The 20,507-nt window shown below is 33.5% G+C and overlaps 1 protein-coding gene across 1 annotated transcript; it reads right to left on the minus strand.

Annotated features, from left to right (window-relative positions):
* Nucleotides 1-1,074: 1,074 nt before the first annotated feature.
* Nucleotides 1,075-20,064, minus strand: LOC136036497 (opsin, ultraviolet-sensitive-like). Its single transcript, XM_065718774.1, has 6 exons — nucleotides 19,923-20,064; nucleotides 16,704-16,875; nucleotides 11,971-12,143; nucleotides 6,479-6,876; nucleotides 4,041-4,258; nucleotides 1,075-1,318 (listed from the first exon to the last, which is right to left on the minus strand). The coding sequence occupies exons 1-6, from the start codon at nucleotides 19,984-19,986 to the stop codon at nucleotides 1,201-1,203; spliced, it is 1,143 nt and encodes a 380-aa protein (XP_065574846.1). The 5' UTR covers nucleotides 19,987-20,064; the 3' UTR covers nucleotides 1,075-1,200.
* Nucleotides 20,065-20,507: the final 443 nt, after the last annotated feature.

Below are 20,507 nucleotides of genomic sequence, written 5' to 3' on the forward strand. Positions count from 1 at the left end.
GACGGACGAGTAAAAAGTGTATATACGTCTTTCATAAATTTTGTTACCTTTGACAGCATCTCTTGAGTCATTTCAATTGGCTTCTTGTTAGTGACTTTTTTTTGAGTACATAATAGTTAGTGGGTTCAAAAAAGATCAGTTTTTATTTCTAATAATGTTTGATTTTAATACAATTGTCTTGAATTCTTCTAATAATGAAATAAAAGAAATCGGCGGAAAATTTTTCGGAAAAACTTCCTCCACCTCCGTTGAAAGTTCCTTCCGTGGAAAATTCCCCCTTGGAAAACTTCTCCTGTGAAAAATCCCCCACCCCGCTGAAAAATCTCCAAGACAATTCCTTCCCCGTTGAAACTCTTATCTTGACAATTCCCCGGAACTTTCTCCCCACATGTGAAACGTACAAAGAACGATGAAAATGAATTTCGGAAAATTTACCCTGTGTATGAAATTCTCCTGGAAAATTCCCCTGGAAAATTTTCTTCTCATGGATAATATCTTCCCTTAGAAAATCCCCCCCCCCGTGAAAATTCCTTCAAAAACTGTTTTGTATATTTCCCAGTAACAGATACTGCGTATAAACGATAGGCCAATTCCGAAGGGGATGGGTCATATCATTTCCAGAGGCATAGTTATTGGACCTTTTAATGATACTGAACAAAATGGCTATCTCAAAATTTTTATCGGGTGTGTTCGGGAAAAAGGGCCTGGGAGGGAGATAACTGCCTCCCAATCTTTTGTTCGCGTTAAAAGGGAGCTAGAAATTTCACATCCATTTGAATGAGTCCTTCCCCGATATGCTAAGACTAGGGGCTTGATGCGATAAACCCTGGAAAAAAAACCAGCAAAAAAACAATGAACACACATCCGTGATCTTTCTTCTGGCAAAAATTATAAATCTAATATTTTCGTAGATGTCTCTACAGTAAGGTTTTCTGATAGACAAGCCAAAGACTGCTCTGCACAATTTGGGTATCAGTCTCATATGATATACAGTCCTTGGGGCTTTTTACAACGAATTAAGCCGAGGTTTTCGAAAGTAGTTTAAGAGGATTATCCTAACAAGTAATAGTGGTCTTATTTGTGATGCTTTCTATTTATTAAGCTATTCATTACAAGAATAGGCACTAAGTGTATTTTTCCGATACGCTGTCCAAATTTCAGTTTCTAGTCATCGATTAGTCAGTGTTACTTCTAACAGCTTCATGAAGCTTGTGGAAGAGTCTCGGTTTTTGTGGAATCTATTGACTTGTTATCAGGATGAGATTCTGGCTCATTGATGCAAAACCATGGCAATTCCTTTTGAAGGACCACTCTATATCTGTAACACAAAAGATAGATTATTTTCATTTCAGAATAATGAAGTTTCTGGTGCCTAACAACAGTGTTGCCATATTCTTGCTTATTCTTAACCATACTATTCCTTCTGAAGAACGATTCTATACATATAATACAAAAGACAAATTATTTTCACGTTAGAATAACGATGTTTCTGTTGCCAGGCTACAGTGTTGCCAGTTTTTGGCTTAATCAAGTTTTTATAAATTGTAATAAATGTGTCTTAAACATTATAAACATATTGTCAACGCAATCCTAAGTGACAATGGAAGACAGATGCTCATAACTTTTCTTCGAATCTTGGAAAAAATTGGAAATTTTTAGCTATGAAAATTTATAAAGATTAATTCAAATTTTGAATTAATATATAATTATTATATTTTTAATAATTAGCTTGGAATAATAAAATTCATACCGTATGAAGACACGTTTTTGGGTGGGTGTTACTAGTAGTTGTAGTACAGTAATTTATTACAAATAAAAAAAAACATAATATTGATTACCAGAACACTATAATAATCCCAAGGATTATTCTTTTATCTATAAAATAAAGTTTGGATTTTGTTGATTATAGAAAAAAAGGGCAAGTGTGACAACTGACGCTATTATTATGCGCAACTACAATTTCCATGGATTGACATTTTCATGCTCAGTTCAAAAGCAAACCAACAATGAAAATAACGTTATTTATTGCTGTTTAAAATTCTTATAATGTTGCATCACCAATCTAGGTTTGAATCTTAACTCGATAGTTTAATTTGGGAAAAAATTGAGTACCTGTTAATTAAACGAAGCGCACTCAAGAATTACGCTTAGGTTAGATCTCAGAAAGCCGGTTTCATAGCCACAAAGACAAGTGATCGGTGATAGGGCCAGGTTGAGGGTGGGGGCTATGTTAGGTCAGGGATCCTGTCTAAATACTTTAACCTCCCCCCCCTTAAGGTACAAATATATAGCCCAAATTATATTATTATGTAAATTAAAGGTTATATAATATAAGATGAAGGTTATACCAATTTTGGTATTATTTGGTAGAAGAACTAAACAATTCCAAAGCACCTTACTATACTTTGCAAATCTTAATTAAATAAAAAAAGAAGTGTTTTAACTTAAAGTAAGGAGCGACATCTAAACTTAAAACGAACAGTACTCCGTGTATGAAGGGGGCTTTTCCTCCTCAACTCCCCGCTCTGTACGCTAAAGTTTGACCCTTTCTCTTAAATCTACTTTTTAAAACAGTAAAAAAAATCTTTAGCGTAAAGAGCGGGGCGTTGAGGAGGAAGTTAAAACCTTTTTAGATTGAAAAATTATAAGTAAGAATTACGCTGGTTTCGATTTTAAAAGTTTTTGTAAAAATTCATCTATATTTGGTTAAGCTATATTTGGTTATATTTGGTTATCATCTATACATTTGTTTCTTTAGTAACTTTTTCAATGGATTCAAAAAGGTGTTTCCAAATACTCATAATATGTTCTTGACAATTTAGAGAAACAAATAATACACTATACATGCCTATAGAAGTTAAGCAAAGGAGATAAAAAAATGATGCTCGAAATATGCTATTATAGTTACAAATGACAACCCTTATCTGAAAGGAAAAACAAATTAGAATAAGAGTTCCATAAAATTGAAATGATTATCATGCTTCTTTTGATTTTTTTTTTCTTTATGTTTTGGAGTGTTCAGCAAAATCATGAAGAGAATACATGTTGACATATAAACAATGGTTTTCAGACTACACAATGAATTCAAGCTGGTGAGGTTGCCAGCATTTTTTTGTAAGAGGCTCATTTTTCTTGGTGTAGGGGGGAATTATTAAAGTATATATTTTTGTATAATGATATCATTTCAAGGTGAAGGAAGCATCTTCAATCTCATAATACTCAGTGGCTGCCACCTACTCCAAGTAAAACACCTTCAATATTTATGAACTAAGTTTACTTTTGCTATGGACTGCAGTTACTTTTGAAAAACATTTTTGAAATCGCTCATTTTGCAAAAGGTTGCAAATATTTTTAATTTCCCCTTAAAAAAATGCTACATGGAAGCTTTCCTCAAAAGATTGTTAATCTTTGAAAATTCCTCTTTCAATTCATTCTTACCTAAACTTATTGCCTCGACCGAGACCATCGCCTTTTGAATTAAGATAATGTTGCCACCAAGTCATGGCAAATTGTAGAACAAAGCCAATACAGATAGTCTGAGTGAGAGGCAAAGCTGGCATAAGCCTTTTTGAGGACTGGGTACTAATGAGGTCATTTTCACTTGTTGATAGATAATCTATCATCCATCCATTCTAGGACAGAACACAATCCATTGGATTTAATTCAAATATATCTTGAAAGATGAGCTGTTATTGACTCGAATTAAGTGAGCCAAAATGCTAATCCTAAGCTATGTTTGGCATTTTTTTTTTACTTTTAAATTAATTTTGCCCTAAAAATTTAATTCTGATGTATTTATAGAACTACATTCTTCATGTTTAGTCCATATTCATCTTGTTGGATGAAAAACGGCAAAATATTTTAAGTTTAGTCAGCAACAGAGCAATACCCAAGATATACTACAGATATGACAGCATAAAAAACAGAAATATACAAAACTGCCGTAGCACACATTGTCAGGAATAATTCCCAGAAGTGTCTATAACCTGGCTCAAGATTTATTATTCGACAAACAGTTTATGCTAAAAAAAAAAACTTACTTGGGATGAGAAATGGCATAGATGATAGGGTTAAAGCATGAAGCGGTTTTGCAGATAAGGGATGGTAGTTGAGCAAAGAGGGGAGTCAAGATCTGTCTGTTCCCAAAAGCACCAACAAGGGCCACGACTGCATACGGAGTCCAAATGCAGACCCAGAGCAGGACGTTGGTAACAGCAACTTTAGCAATTCGCATTTCGGCAGACTGGGCGTTCGCATCCTAAAATGAACAAAGGAAAAGAAGTATTTATTAACGTCTTTAAAGTCAGGTACATGATCAGATTGGTACCTTTCAGGGAGGGGTGTCAGTGGGGTCAAGTCTATCAAAGTATTTCTTAAGTAAGATCCTCCTAGAAATTAGTGGAAAGTTAACATTGAATTTTCAGTGAGTTACATCAGCTTGTTTTTCCACGACTTGGTGCTGGGAAAACATACGCTCTTTCATTCTACCAATGTAGAAAGTTAAGGTATATTTGTTATTTTATTTGCTTTTGTATATGTATTTATTGATTTATTTAGTTGCGTGTATTTTGCACATTTATTGTATCATTGATTGTATTCACTAAAATAATGCAGAGGTCAAATGAGACTAAGATAATTGACTTTTTGTCTCATAGAAGCAAATTTTATTTTAAAAATTTTTATTACAGCATTTATTTTAAAAATTTTTATTACCTTATATATATATATATATATATATATATATATATATATATATATATATATATATATATATATATATATATATATATATATATATATATATATATATATATATATATATATATATATATATATATGATATTTCATCGAAGGAACTTGACGTCCACGTCAAACATAGTTCATTGTAAAAAAATACATATAAAAAAGAGTCAAAACTTAAAAGTTGAAAAGTAAAAAAGAAAATAAGAACACATAACAACAAAATTAATGACTAATTTTCCTGGCTATTATATAACTCAACTCGGAACAAAACTCTTCCGATATATTTCATGTTTAGCGGGGATGGGAGTCAGTTTGGAGTTTTTTTTGGGATTTTATACGGGACGGTCTGCTGTGGGCGGGAAGGTAGGATTCGGGGATTTGAAACATAATTGAGGAACAGACAGGGTCTTGGTATCGAAACGAAGGCATAGGAGGTTCCTTCTCTCGGCCAAAGTGGTGAGCTTGAACTTACCAAGTAGCTAATGACATGGAACCTTCCCATCCCCATTTATCATTCTAAGTGCTTGGTTTGGACATTTTCAATATTATAAATATGATCTGAAGAAAGACCGAAATGCCACACTGGACAAGCAAACTCCAGTGTTGGCCGAATAAAAGCACAATAAAGTTGGAGAAGATCCTTAGGGGGCAAGAAAATTTTAACAAAAGTTTTAAAAGGGAAACCGAAAGGTAAGCTTGTTTTAGTATATTTTGAACATGGACATCTCACTTCAAGTCAGCAATAATTGTCACCCCAAGTAGTTTAATGAATGTGACAGAGATTTTTGGAGGAATGAGGTTTGTGAGATAAGGAGGTGATTTTAAAAAATTAACTGTCATAACTGACGATTTATGAGCGTTAACTTTTATCTTCGAGAAAGAAGTGTGACATCGTCACACTTCTTTCAAGTAATCAAGTTCTTTCAAGTAATTCGTCAAGTAATGTTATCATTGAGCTTTTAATATTTCGTCGACAAACCTCAAGTGCAGACAGGTCGTCCACATACTTTCATTGCTATGTGTGGTCGTCATGAGGCTACTAACCATTATAAGAAATCAAATGGGACCCATCAGGGTTCCCTTGGTGGACCCCAAAAAAGATAGGAAGGGGATCGGAATAAACATTTTTATATTTAAACGCTTGGGAACAATTTGCTAAAAAACGGGGTACAATTTTAACTAAAAAGGGACTCACTTGAAACTCAGTCAGCAGTTTATTTACATGTAATATGTGGTCAATTAGGTCGAACGCTTTCTAGAGAACCATTAATAGAAGATTCACCCAAGTATCAGGGTATTCAAAGTTTTCAAGTTTTTAAGAATTTTGATCTTGTTTAACGTAAAATGTATTATAATATCTGTTGTTTCAACTTTGTGTTTGTTAGCACCAAAGAACCTAAAAAAATAATTGAAGTTTATGCGCAAAGCATAGAATTTGCTTAAAGATAGGATATAAATAAAGCGTCTCTGCAGTCTTGATCCTAAAAAGATTTTTTTTTTTTTTAACTCTTGGTTCCTTAAATAAATAATACTTTAAAAATATCCCTAGCTTTAAAAGTATCTCACGCAATAAACAATCCTTAGTTGGATCTATTTGGACGAACTTTTGAAGGAGGGGAATTCTAACCCATGTTCTCCACTGTTGTACCCTATAAACACGATAAAATAACTTTTAATAAGAAAATAAATCTCAAAGTTCCTTTCTAAACAGACACTATATTAAGTTGCAAGTTACCTGATTAGATCTTAAACTCTGGACATTCATTTTCCTTGCTTGTTCTTTAAGTGCTGCTTCATGCTTCCAAACAGCTTGGACAATCTGAGTGTAAAAGTAGACCAGTAGCATCATGGGAATGCAGTAGGCACCAAAGAAAATGTAAGCGGTGTACTGTGGTCCATGGAATCGATCTTCGTTCAAGTAGTCGAAGGAACATGTGCTCAACATTCCTTCAGGGCTGAAGTTACCCCATATTTCGAGCATTGCTGGAAGTGAGAAGATATTGGCATATATCCAAGTCCAGATAATCATTCCAAAGGCCATTCCTTTTGTAATCTTTCTACCGCTCATTCCTTTGACTATAACGTTGTATCTGTCATATCCGATGAACACCATGGTGAAGATTGCGGCAATACCTGCAGAAACAGCGTTGTACATTATTCTTGTTTTGAGAAAAGAAATTGCACTCAAATTAAATTAAATTAAATTTTAAAAAAAAGCAAGTTTTTTTTCAATTGAAAGTAAGGAGCAACGTTAAAAATTAAAACGATTAAATTATTGCGTATCTGAAGGGGCTTGCCTCCTCCTCAACACCTCACTCTTTACGCTGAGGCTTTCTATTAATTTTAAAAAGCTTGTTATTGTTCTAATTAAACAACCCTTGTGTTTCAGGAGTCGTTCTTAAGGAATTGAAACAAATTCAAACTTTAGCGTAAAGAGGGAGGTGTTGAGCAGGAGGTATCCCTCTTGATATACATAATAATTTCTGTTCGTTTTAAGTTTTAGTGTTGCTCCTTACTATCAGTTGAAAAAAACTTGTTTTTTTATTTAATTTCTGATTGTTTTTAAATGGTCCCAGGATATCTGGCCCACCTCCACGGAAAAATACCCTCCCCGGGGAAACATTCTCTCTTCAATTCAATTCCAGTGAAAATTTACCCAGGACAATTACTCTTAATAACTCCTCAGGGTGCGGATTCTTCCCAATATCAAATACTATGTGTAAAAAATGGACAAATTCTGTGACTTAAAGACCTTTCCCCTGGGGCTGGGGGAGAGGTCGTGTTATATCCGAAGGCACAGTTATTGGACCCTTCAACTATGATCTTGATAGGAGAATTTTGGGGGAAAAGGGTGGGGGATGGGACCTAGTTGCCCTCCAATCTTTAAGGTCACTTAAAAAGGGCTCTAGAACCTTTTTTTTTATTTCCGTTCCAATGAGCCTTCGCTCGATATCCGAGAGACACTGGGTCGATATGATCAACCCTGGGAAAAAAACAGCAACAAATTAACACGAATTCGTGATCTTTCTTCTGGCAAGAAATACAAAATTGTACAATTTTCAAATATGAGCTTGAAACCTATACGGTAAGGTTTTATGGTACACTTTACAAGATGGTGTGATTTTCATTAAGATTTCATGACATTTAGGGGGTGTTTCCCCTTTTTTGAAAATCGGGCAAATTTTCTCAGGCTCGTAGCCATCAATAGGTGAGACTGAACTTGATAAAACTTATAAATTTAAATCAGCATAATAAGCCGACTTTTTAGAGATATCAAAATTCTGTTTTTTAGAGTTTTGGTTACTATCGAGCCGAGTCACTCCTTACTTACAGATCGTTACCACGAACTGTTTGACAAACAATATGCATATTATTTCTTGTATATAATGAAGCTCCTGAAGATAGTATCTTCGAATATAAATCCTTTTGGAAGACGAAGCTAGGTGAAGGAATTAAAAAGTATGAGGAGGGGTTGTTAAAAGTTACAATTTCTATCACCGAAATATTCACTGGAGGGAGACACTTTCAGTGCTAAAAAGGCTGATGCCACAGCGTCGATTGAAACTGTTGACTCGCAGAGAAAGTAGCAATGGGGATCATATAAATAACTAGACGTGTCAGCTAAAGGAAAGAGCTATATCTGATTGATTTTTCACCCCCCCCCCCCCACCTCCCGCCAGAACTTGACAAGTGCATTGTTTGGTATTTCTATTTAAAAAATTTATTTTTTCTTGGTAAATACCAAGTGCCATATAGCGATCGCAAATTCTGTTGGTCTGTTGGTCCGGGTTTTGCTAGTTTAGGCACTTCCAGATAACCTACGACGATGAAATTTGGCAGGCATATCAGGGACCAGACCATATTAAATTAGAAATATTCGTTTCGCCGATTTGACCATCTGGGGGGGGGGACTTGGAGGACGGTTAATTCATAAAAATTAGAAGAAATGAGGTGTTTGTAACTTACGACCGGGTGATTGAATCTTAATGAAATTTCATATTTAGACGGATATTGTGTCTCAAATCTCTTATTTTAAATTCCGATTGGATCCGGGGGCATCGGGGGATTTTGAGGGGGAAACCTAAAATCTTGGAAAACATTTAGAGTGGAGGGATCGGGATGAAACTTGGTGGGAAAGATAATCACAAGTCCTAGATACGTAATTGACATAACTGGAACGGATTCATTCTCTTTGGGGGAGTTGGAGGGAGGGTTAATTCTGAAAATTAGAAAAAATGATGTATTTTTAACTTACGAAGGAGTGATCGGATCTTAATGAAATTTCATACTTAGAAGGACCTCGTAGCTCAGATCTCTTGTTTTAAATTCCGACCGGATCCAGTGTCATTGGGGGGAGTTGAGGGGAACCGGAAAAAATGACGGAAAGTCGTTTTCCCAGATTCGACCATCAATGAAAGAATGGCTTTGGAATGGCCGAAGGGAGAAGAAAATTTGAAAAAATGGGGTATTTTTAACTTACAAGTGGGTGATTGGATCTTAATGAATTTTGATATTTAGAAGGACCTCGTGTCTCAGAGCTCTTATTTTAAATCCCGACCGGCATTAAGCCTCTGATTTTAATTTTAAATCAATCTGTTGATTCTTATAATTTTGCTAGAGCTCATGCCATATGAGCTCTTGGCTCTAGGGTTCTCTGACCTCGTCACAAGTGCCATATGAGCTCTTGGCTCTTGTTCTAGACTTGAACTGAGTTAGAGTTGAGACTGAAATGGAAATGTGATCCTAATCCTAATCTCATCCTATCCTAATCTCATCCCTGAATCCTAATCTCATGAATGGGATTAATTTCTTTTCTAGTCTGGGAATATTTTAGATTTTTGGTGAAACGTAAATTTTACACCAAGTATAAAATACATTAATAAAAGACAGCAAGTAAAATCGATAAAATGAGGCAAAAAGGATAAAGTATAGTAATTATTGAAAGGCACGCTGTAATTGTTATTTTCTATTGTACTTCATAGCTCAATAGGCTGTAATTTGTCCTTTCCCCGTCTTTGTATATTTATCGATCAAGATAAGGTAACAATTTTTTTTTTAGTTTCATAGATTCTATTGGGTTGGAGGAGATTTTTATATTACTTTTTTGTAGAGATTGTTAGATATTTTAGATTTAAGAAATTATTTTATTAGAGGACAACGTTCAGTAAAGCCCAATTATTACATTGATTCAGTAATTGTTTTTGTAATTAATTGCAATATGCTTTGTTAGTGGGAGGGGGTATTAATTCTGACTCAGCATTAAAGAGCTCAACAGAAGTAACTTTTCTTTCCAGGTTAGGTGTTTAAAGATCATTCACCTACTAATGATAATCTGTGTTTTTTTTTTACTGAAATGCTGAGGCACAATTTACTTTGGGGCATGGGGGCAATTGCCCCTCCCACACCTCCGTTTTCCCCTGCCCCCAGTTAAAATTCCATTTCTTCAGAAGACTTGTCAAAACTAAGATAATTCTGCATAATTGAGCATCAGAAACGCATCAGTTTTCTTTTATAGTACTTTTATAGTACGATGCAGTACCTTTATGGCACCAAATGGCTTATATTTTAGTTTTTACTGTCATTGTCACTTAATTCAAACAAATTGACTGGAACTCCTCCCCCCCCCAGGATTTTGACAAAATTACGCTACTGCTGAAAAGGTAGCGTATAGTTGGCTAATTATTTTAAAAATTTCAATTATGGGCACTCAACGAAGTGAATATGCCTGGCCATGCCATAGAGTAGCACATTAAGTGGACTGTTGTATAGCCCCACAAATCTTTTATTAGAAACATTCCAAATGAGAAAATCTTTTCAAGCTTAAAAGTCAACATAAAAAAGACAATGTAATTAACTCTAAGCTAGACGAAACCCCTTTAAAGCCGGCGCAAAATATGCCCTTATTGAATAAATTGGACGTTAAAAAAAAAGCTGTTTGTGTCTAGCCCTTAAACATCAAATGATGCCCCCAATTCCATGGATGCTGGAACATGAGGGATGATCTATGCTTCGATATCCCACTTCTGATGCCTGGTCTTCAGTTTCACAAATATTCCATAGAAGATTTTTTATTCAAAAGTTTAAATGGAAGTCATTTGATATATTATACACAAAGTATTTATTTATTATACTGATATAAAAGCAATTTATGCGCCATTTTCACTGGGCTTACTGGTTTAATAATAATAATAGGCCTAAACATTTCCAATGTTAAACTTAAAAAAATTAGTGTTTATTAAAAAAGTAAAAATGAATCATTAAGAATAAAAATGTAGAATTATCTATTTATTTATCAATTATTTATGTTTAAATAATTATTTATTATAATGGATAATTAACATGTTAAATTATATATAGGTTAAATTGATGCATATATATATAGGTGTATTAAATTCAACTTATAAAATTCTTGGAAAAATGTTTAGAGTTCTATGGCTAATACAAAATGTAGAACAAAAATATAAAGAAAGGCTATTGGGTATTTTACTCTAAGCCTGAAGCCTTTCACGCTGCCATATCTAAAAACTTTGCGTTATATTATGTGACATTGCGGAGCGAATACCACGCTTAACTTAAGCAGTGCTAAGAAGAATGCAGCTCTACTCCGTGTTTTAAGTTCCTTGAGCTTATTTTACATCATGGAAAAGTTTAACATACCAATAAAAAAATAGAATTTTTCCATAAACAGTCAAACATTTTTGAAAACAGATTGATAAACTATTCCAAGAAAGCCTTTTACACTTGATCAGAACTTAAGTTGTCATCTCCATTTCAAATCTTTAATTTTGAAAAATATGCATACGATAATCGTGATGATCCAAGATGAAGATAATGATGGCAATATTGATTTTTAAGTCAATTTAGCGCGAAAGACTTTTTGAAATGTGAAAGGTTATGCTTATTGTAATGTAACTTAGCCACTTGGCATGAAAAATTAAGTAGAGGGCGTGAAAGCTGCTTAAGACCCAATTATAATCTTCGAAATTTGCAGACGGACAGTTATACAAATATTTAATGTTTATATATATAATATATAAATATATGTAATATTTTAATATAATAATTTATATATATATATATATATATATATATATATATATATATATATATATATATATATATATATATATATATATATATATATATATATATATATATATATCATATAATATTTAATATTGAATATATAATATTTAAAAAATTTCTGCTTTTTCGTTATACATTTACCTGTAATTGCACCAGTATACCCATAAAATTTGCACCAGAAATGTCCCCATATCCACCATCTCGACGTGAAAGCCGAAATTATGAATAGCGGTGACTGTGTTAGCATCATAAAGAAGTCAGCAACTGCGAGGTTAACGATAAGCATGTTCGATGGAGTTCGGAGGGATTTCGTTCTGGAATTCAAACAAAGCAAGTTTAAAATTGATTTTTTTCAAAAAAAAAGTTTTAAGTGGAAATTTAAGAACCCAAAAACCAACTTAAAAATTTAAGAAAACAAAAAGGTAAAGCTAAAAATTAAGTAGAAGAAAAAGAAGTCGACTTTAACAAAGAACAAATCTTATAAAATTATGTTTGTTGCCAGTTTATAAACATATATATGACTATAAGGCTGCCTTTTTGCTTGACAAAAGGATTGTTAAATTAATAATAGAATATCCAAACTTTGATTTTGCTTGACAATCTGATTGAAGAAAATGTGCTCATTTTTTTCCCTAAGTCAAGGGATCAAAATTTGTATAGAGCCATTTTGTTCAGCATTGTCGAAAAAGTTTTCTACTGTTTTAAAAAGTAGAGTTGAGAGAAAGAGTCAAACTTTACCGTAAAGAGCAGGGCGTTGAGGAGGGAACAGCCCCTTTCATATACGGAATAATTTCTGTTCGTTTTAAGTTTTAATGTCGCTCCTTACTTTCAGCTAAAAAAACTTGTTTTTTTTTAAATTATGAATAGCGGTGACTGTGTCAACATCATAAAAAAGTCAGCAATTCAAGGTTAGTTATAATCATATTCGAGGAAGTTCGGCGGGATTTTGTTCTGAAATTCAAGCAAAAAAAATTTTAAAATTGGTTTTGGTCAGCCGAAAGTTTGAAGTGGAAAGATTAAAACCCAAAAATCATTTCAAACATTTTTGATAAAAAAAACAAATAAGCTAAAGCTAAAAATTAAGTTGAAAAAAAAGTTCAAGTTGAAAAAAGTCAACTTTATCAAAGAATGAAAATCCTTTTTGTCAGTTTATATACATAGGCATGTCTATAAGGCGGCCTTTTTGCTTTTAAACAGGATTGTAAAATTGATAATCAGATTCCCACAATTTGATTTTTCCTGACAATCTGATTGAGGATAATGTGTTAGCTTAACGATTCAAAAATCAAGGTTCATGTCTGAATCCTAAAATTTGTGATCATATTGTGACACAATTGTCAACTTTGGAATGTAAAAAAAAGTAAAAATATGCATAACATTAGGTTTCCCGTTAGCTTCGATGGGATGCCCACTTTCAAAAATCACGTTCAGCAGGGGCTTCTGTCACGCGTGGTAGAAGCTGTGCCAAGTTTGGAAGAAACTGTGCCAAAAGTGGCGGAAACTGTTATAATCCTGGCGGTACTGATCACTTTTGATGTCCTTAGATGTACAGCAGGTGGCACAAAGAGGGTACCCCCTTGGTTAGCATAATTACTTGAATATCAACACCAAGTAGTCTATATTCCTTAGGTGAATAATTTTTTCCCATCCCTTCGCTTTTCTGGGCTATTAGTAGGGGCATAGAGCACATTTAATAGTACTCGATATTGTAAGCTATGTAATAATTGAATAAATGAATTTTGCAAATTGAATTTAACAGATTTTATCCTCAAAAGTTTCACTATTACAAAATTGGCTAATATACCATTCATTCAACAATCCCGTTGTTTAAATTGGGATAGTAAATGACAATTTGGAGAATCAATAACTTTTTTCGTAGCCAAATAATTCCATTTGAGAATCCAGATTGCTAAGGGACAAGGCATACAACTTCACTACCATTCATAATCGTCAAAGTCAAGCCTAAAAGTTCTATATGAGATTTTCAAACCAAGAGAAAAAGACCAAAACCCATTACTGGACTATTCACAAACAGCACGTTGTTGATCCTCGCTTTAAGAACTCTTTAGCAAACTATTTTGGGCAATTATATTAGAAGGTTGAAAATTTCAGGTATTAGATGTATTTCTGACGATGACAGTTCGCCTCATGAAGATACAAAAAAAAATTTAATCTAAAAGGGACGCGACAGTTTCATGATTTTGTGGCTATTTTCCTATGAAAATACTAAAATAAAATATTTTCGAAATCTTAAAGGGGGCAAAAAGTCTAGAGGCGAATTCCCCCCTTATGAAAACTTCATATATCATATGTAGGTGCGAAAGCGAAGATTTACAAATTACATTGTTGCAACGAATTAATTGGACTCCGGGTAAGAAATATGAAATACAATCTTGTGTGCTGCAGGGTATAAAATTCCGATTGCAAAAATTTAATATTAATTTTCAGGAACGTAAATGACATGGGGAATCCAAATAATTTTTAATTAGGCTCAGTGAGTCCGCTAAGGTCTGAACAAAGGACCAAATAAGAACTGAATTGGGAAAAGATTTTATACAGAATCTCCTTACTTTTAAAGTTTAGCTACTGCTGTAGCTCTACCCCAAAATATGCTATAATTTAGAATATATCATGATTTGAGCCTATCAGAAGATATTTTAAACCATATTTCTTCTTAATTTTTTTCTTTAAATTTGGGACCATTCATTAACAAGCGACGGAGTTCAGCCACAAAGAATCCACTATCCTATGCTTCTGTGTTTAAAAGCATGCTCCCTTTCCAATGGTTTATTCTTTTGATGTATTTTCTGTAAGACATTTCTTATTTCTGGAGAGATGAATAGCCACCGGTTTCGTTGAAACCCAATAGCTTTTGAAACCAGATTAAGCTGGGAACTTACACCAAGCGACATTACATTTTTAAATTTCAAATAATATACATTCGTCGTAAGATGAATGTATATTATTATAAATATGATTTTTCGTTTTTGCATAAAATTTAAAGCGAGTAAAAAGAGAGAAGACTTTTTGGGTGGTAAAATATCTTATAAGTAAGTTTAGTATTAAAATATTTTTTTTCGCCTAATCACTACCAAAAACACAGACAAGCCAGAGTACGGATACTAGTATTAATAATATAATAAATAATATTATAAATGATATTATTAACTAATAAGTATTAACTAACAACAATAATAATTATAATGTTTTTATACACAATTAAATACAACATCGTGAACAGCAAAAACATTCTATTTACATCATTTCTTATGAAGATAGGAAAATTTTCCAAAAAAATAGTTCTCTTTATATGTAGGGAAGTTGTAAAACCTCGTTAAGTTTTGGACAACTGCCCAAATGCTCTGTTATTCTAAATATCTCATTTTAGTATACATTTACTTATTGTCGGTTCGACATTTATTAAACCTTATTTATTTTCTAAAGCACTAAGCTCAAGAATGTCTTTTTTCTTGTTATGCAAAAACATCGCTTTGCAGAAATTATAGTGATAGCGTTTTAAATTGAGATCAATTTTCAGAGTAAAATTATCTAAGCCAAACTTTTACTCCCTGTATGTCTGGGTTTAATGCCAGGCTTCTATTTGGCGTTTATTTTTTCCCCTCAACGTGACAGAAGAAATTGGGTTTTTCAGTCGGCTGAAAATCCCATTCATTCAGCTTTTTGTGGACATTTATTCATACAGCCTTATGTGCAGGAAGGGCAAAACATAAAGGGGACTCAACTTTGGCTATAGATTAGACAACTGTAAGGGTGATAGAGATAAAGAATAATAATAATAATAGTAAACATTAAATTTTACAATTTGGCCACTAACCAAGATCACAGATTTGTCACTCAATAGTAATTTGGCCCTCATGGAGGCAAAATTGTAGCTTTCTGTCTCAAAATGGCAGAAAATGTCACTTTGCCGGGGCACAATCCTTTTTTGACGCTTAACAGGTGCATTATAATTTTTAATTTCTGTTAAAATTATTCTTTTCTTTATCTTACAGGCTGATCGATCTGATACGACTGCCCCTGGGGAGAACATGAACAAAAAGTTAAAGACACATCTGCAATCTTTCTTCAGGCAAAAAAAAAAATTTTAAATTGTAGATTGGACCTTGAAATCTTTACTGCGAGTTTCTTTGATATACTAAATTTGATGCTGTAATTTTCATTAAAATCACTTGACTTTCAGGGATTTGTCCCCCTTTTTTGAGAAAAAGCAAAGTTTATCAGGCTCGTAGCTTTTGATGGGCATTATTAAACTTAACAAACATTAATAAACTTAATGAATATTAATCTGAAACCAGCACCGAAATTTAGGAATTCAAGTTACGTAATCCCAGCTGAATTGGAGTTTCATCTAACTGAGAATAAGTAAGGAAGGAGAGAGAGATAGAGAGAGAGGGAGAGAGAGAGAGAGAGAGAGAGAGAGAGAGAGAGAGAGAGAGAGAGAGAGAGAGAGAGAGAGAGAGAGAGAGAGAGAGAGAGACAGAGAGAGAGGGAGAGAGAGAGATAGAGAAAGAGAGAGGGAGATGGAGGGGCAGCAAAAGAATAAGAGAAAGGGAGGGTGATGAGAGAGAGCAAAAGGACTATAAATTTATATAAAGAAATCTCCCCTTGTTTCCTTTAAGAGAATCCCAAAGGACCCTTGTTATTAAATTTTCACACGCCCTCCTTCCCCCTCCCTCGAAAGAAAATGCAGATCGTTCCCTGAGTCAAGGATACACGAAATGTGCTAGTGATGCATACCAGGTATACAACGATACGTTTTTAATTTATAATTAAAATAGTAAGAAAAAAGCAGGAAGAAAGCTTACTTGGTAAGAAGAAATAAGGAAAGTAAAAAGGGAAAGTAGGAAGCTTACTTGAGAAAGATCCACATAACCAGCCCATTTCCAACATGATTGACAATCCACAAAAAGAAATAAAGAACAGCAAAAAGATAATTCCATGCAGGATTTGAGGGGGGGAACTGCTTCCAATGAGCGGGGGTCATTGCTATGATGTCAGCTGGTGCTCCATCGATTTGCTTCGTACCTATAATGAAACACAGTTATATGGAGGAAGCTGAATAATTTCTTCTACACACCACTTTTCCATTTACAAAATAATAGATGAAAATATAATGAAAACAGATATAACAATTTATAATATAATGGGTAACTTCAATATATTGAAAACAAGTATAAATGGGTAATATGAAAATATACTTAAAACAGGTTTAAGCAAAGCAGTGGACAAAAAAAAATCCGAATATTTTCAGTTCAATTCCGGAAAACCCTTTTCAATGGAAACAAATGAATTAAGCTGAACGTGGGAAGCCTAGATCAAAAATCGACTATACCGAATGTGGGCCGGAAGGTAAATTCTAATTATCAATTTTAGATAATAATATACAAAAAAAGACTTCTGCTCAATTTCAAGTTTTAGAATCCAAGTTCTAAAAACTACTAACTTAAGTTTTAAATGTCTAAAGTTTTAAATTGATTTTAGCAACTAACTGTTGCAAATTGATTTTATCAACTAATCAATTAGCAACTAACTGTTTCTAATTAAGTTGTTGCTAATTAATTAACTAACTGTTGCTAATGGCAACTAACTGTTGCTAATTAATAAATTGATTTTAGCAACTAACTTTTCCTTGTACAAAATGTTTTGGTAATGTTTTGGTACTCGTATACACCTGTGTTTTGGTACTTATATTTGGTACTGTTTGGTACTTGTATTTTGTACTTGTATTTGGTACTTTTTTGGTACTTGTATACAAAACTTTGGTAATTCCTTAATGGAATTGTCAACTGGCCTATCAAGTTTGAGTGGCAAGGTGTTCTTGACTACCTTTAAATACGTGGCACCACAATGCCTTAGCAATCAAAGTTTTTCACTTTTTGAAAGAAGTACATGAATGCCTATTAGTGTATCGATTGTTTCACTATCAAACTACCCCTATCAAATCCATTATCTTCTCCGAAAATTGATAGTGTTGTTCTTTAAGGTAAATAATTTTTTGGGGGAAGGGGTAATAGATTTTACTGACTTTAGGCACTTTCTTTTATTTCTGTCCGGCAAGGATCATAGAGTTTCGTCTCTTCCAGTTAATTTTTATCTATTTCGATTGACCTCCCATTAGAGGGCGTTAAATTGGATAGATTTACTGCCCTATTGAAAAAACAGGTGACATGGCACCGTATGTCATATCAATTAAAACTGTATCCTGCCTTTTCGGAAGGGATACATAAACAACTTTTAAGGAGTCAGCTGCCCCACTATGAGAATATAACCTTACACTCAAAAGTCAAAACAGTGTTTGCCTACGGCGTCTTTTTTTCCATTTAAATTTTTTACTCATAAAGATTAAAATAATACAATGGAGTAAAAATGACAATGATATGAAGAAAAATATTGATCAGCTTAAAAAAAGACTGCCCATACTATAAAAAAAATTAAAGAATATAATTTACAGATTTTAAAAGAACTAACGCATTGATGAATAATAGATTGAGAACTATGGTGCTAGTTTGAAACTTACAAACTAAACCTTAGAGGCTATATTTGCCGAAAAAATCGTAAGACTATGAGGGACATGAAAATAAAGTACTTTAGAGGCTATATTTGCCGAAAAAATTATAAGACTATGAGGGACATGAAAATAAAGTACTTTAGAGGCTATATTTGCCGAAAAAATTATAAGACTATGAGGGACATGAAAATAAAGTACTTTAGAGGCTATATTTGCCGAAAAAATTATAAGACTATGAGGGACATGAAAATAAAGTACTTTAGAGGCTATATTTGGCGAAAAAATTGTAAGACTTTTGGTATGACAAGGGATAGTAAGGGACAGTATTGTCCCTTACTAAGGAAATTTGTGGCACTCTGGCAAGTTTCGATTTGTGAGCAGCAAGGTTCTTTTTTCTCAGATATCTGGGAAGATTTGGCTTTCCAGTATTGTAAGATAAAGAATTGTAAGTGACATGAAAATAAAATACTCTTTGCCCTTAGACCCATCCTAGGCGTATCTATTCCTGAAAACCGCAATCTTTATAAATTCTTGCCCTGGGTTGTTTTAGCATTATGAATTTTTAGGGCTGGACCAAATATTTTCAGCATTGCCGTGTTGAACAGTGAGAACAAGTAAGGAAAACAATTAGCTATGTTTGATAACGGTTGTTATTTTTCTGGTAAGCTTTGTTTTTTTTTTTTTAATATTGTATTTTTTTTATGACAACTATTGCATATATAGACGTGAACTATTGCATCCGTGAAAATATTATGGAATACTACGGGATAATATTATCCGGATTATTACGCTGTATTTACTGCCCTCATAAATTTTCAGTTTTCTTCTCTTCCTTTGTATGTTTTAGGCTATTTTAAGTCTAGGGTTTTTCCACTTATCCTCACCGCTGTGCCTTTAAGTCCCACCCTATGATTCAGGACCTTGTGAGATATTTGTCAAAAATTACTTTTGAAGCTGCTCTCAAAAGGAGGATCTGCATTGCAATGTAGATCAGGAGGATCAAAGTATGATTTAACATACATAGCCCTGTTGACCTTTTCTTAGAGGACATCTTTCCAAGCAATATTTGGCAATTATCTCTGAAGTCCAGATGCTACTACTACTACTACGTCTCACCGCATCATCAAGCCACCTGAGGCTAACACAACTGCAAAGGCTCCTCCTCCATCCCAACCATTTCAAAGCCTCCCTACTTGCACCCTCCCAGAAAGTTACCATTTCCTTTAAATCTCTCTTTATGACATCCTCCAAACCCGACCGTGGACGACTTGCTTTCCGTTTATCCCTACTTCCCTAGATGGGTGGCCAAAAAGGACAGTTTTTGGCAATCTGTCATCTTTCGTCCGCAGAACTTGCCCAAGCCATTTCAATCTTTCTTTCATTACAGCCCTTAAAAGCGGGATTGAACTGCACCTTTCGTACAGTCTACTGTTTGAAAGTCTAGATATATAAGATAAATATAAAATATGAAAATCTAAATATGAATGTACAAAAATATACGATTTCTACAAGTATATTTAATATCAAGCATGATTTGATTATTACCGAAAATGTAGCTTCTTACCTGGGGGATACCAAAGCCCCTCTGCTACAGAATAAGCAGCGTAGACTGGACCACTAGTATTCATTTTGTTGCTGTCTTCCTCTACTGATAACAGTCAAGAAGTAACTGACAATTCTGCCATTCCAAGTTCTTTAATATATCCAGAAGAATCCTTAATGTCTTAATTAGCTTAGGAAATCTTGTTAATCCAATTAGTGCTAAAATCCCGGCTAACATATTAAAGTTTAGAAAATATTAGGCTACTATTCCGTGATAACCCATTTTGTTTAACGTAAAAAGAATTAACTGAAGTTCTAAGTCTTCCTTTTTATTATAATATTATTTTAAAAATGATTACATAAAATACGATTTTCAAAGAAAAGTTAAGAGCTCTATTAAACCAAAAATGTGCAGAAATAAAGTCAAATAATCTTCCAAGGGTAGATTAAATTACCATTAACAACTAAATAAAATAAAAAATAATAACAGAAATTAGAATAAATAACCGAGTCAAACTCAAAATGAGTAGAAATTAAGACAAGTAGGGCTGACACCCCCAGGCCTACTGAAGACCAGAACATAATTTACACTTTATTGAAAACAAAA

Source organism: Artemia franciscana, chromosome 15 (genome assembly GCF_032884065.1).
Source record: "Artemia franciscana chromosome 15, ASM3288406v1, whole genome shotgun sequence".
In the NCBI taxonomy this organism is placed as follows: Eukaryota; Metazoa; Arthropoda; class Branchiopoda; order Anostraca; family Artemiidae; genus Artemia; species Artemia franciscana.

Bases quoted from the DNA above. Each gene is read 5' to 3' on its own strand.
- LOC136036497 (XM_065718774.1), bottom strand. From the start codon at position 19,986: ATGAATACTAGTGGTCCAGTCTACGCTGCTTATTCTGTAGCAGAGGGG. The intron at 6,877-11,970 runs GTAAATGTATAA...CTGTTTCTGCAG, and splicing joins GTATACTGGTGCAATTACAG to GTATTGCCGCAATCTTCACC. The intron at 4,259-6,478 runs GTAACTTGCAAC...TGTTCATTTTAG, and splicing joins AGAGTTTAAGATCTAATCAG to GATGCGAACGCCCAGTCTGC.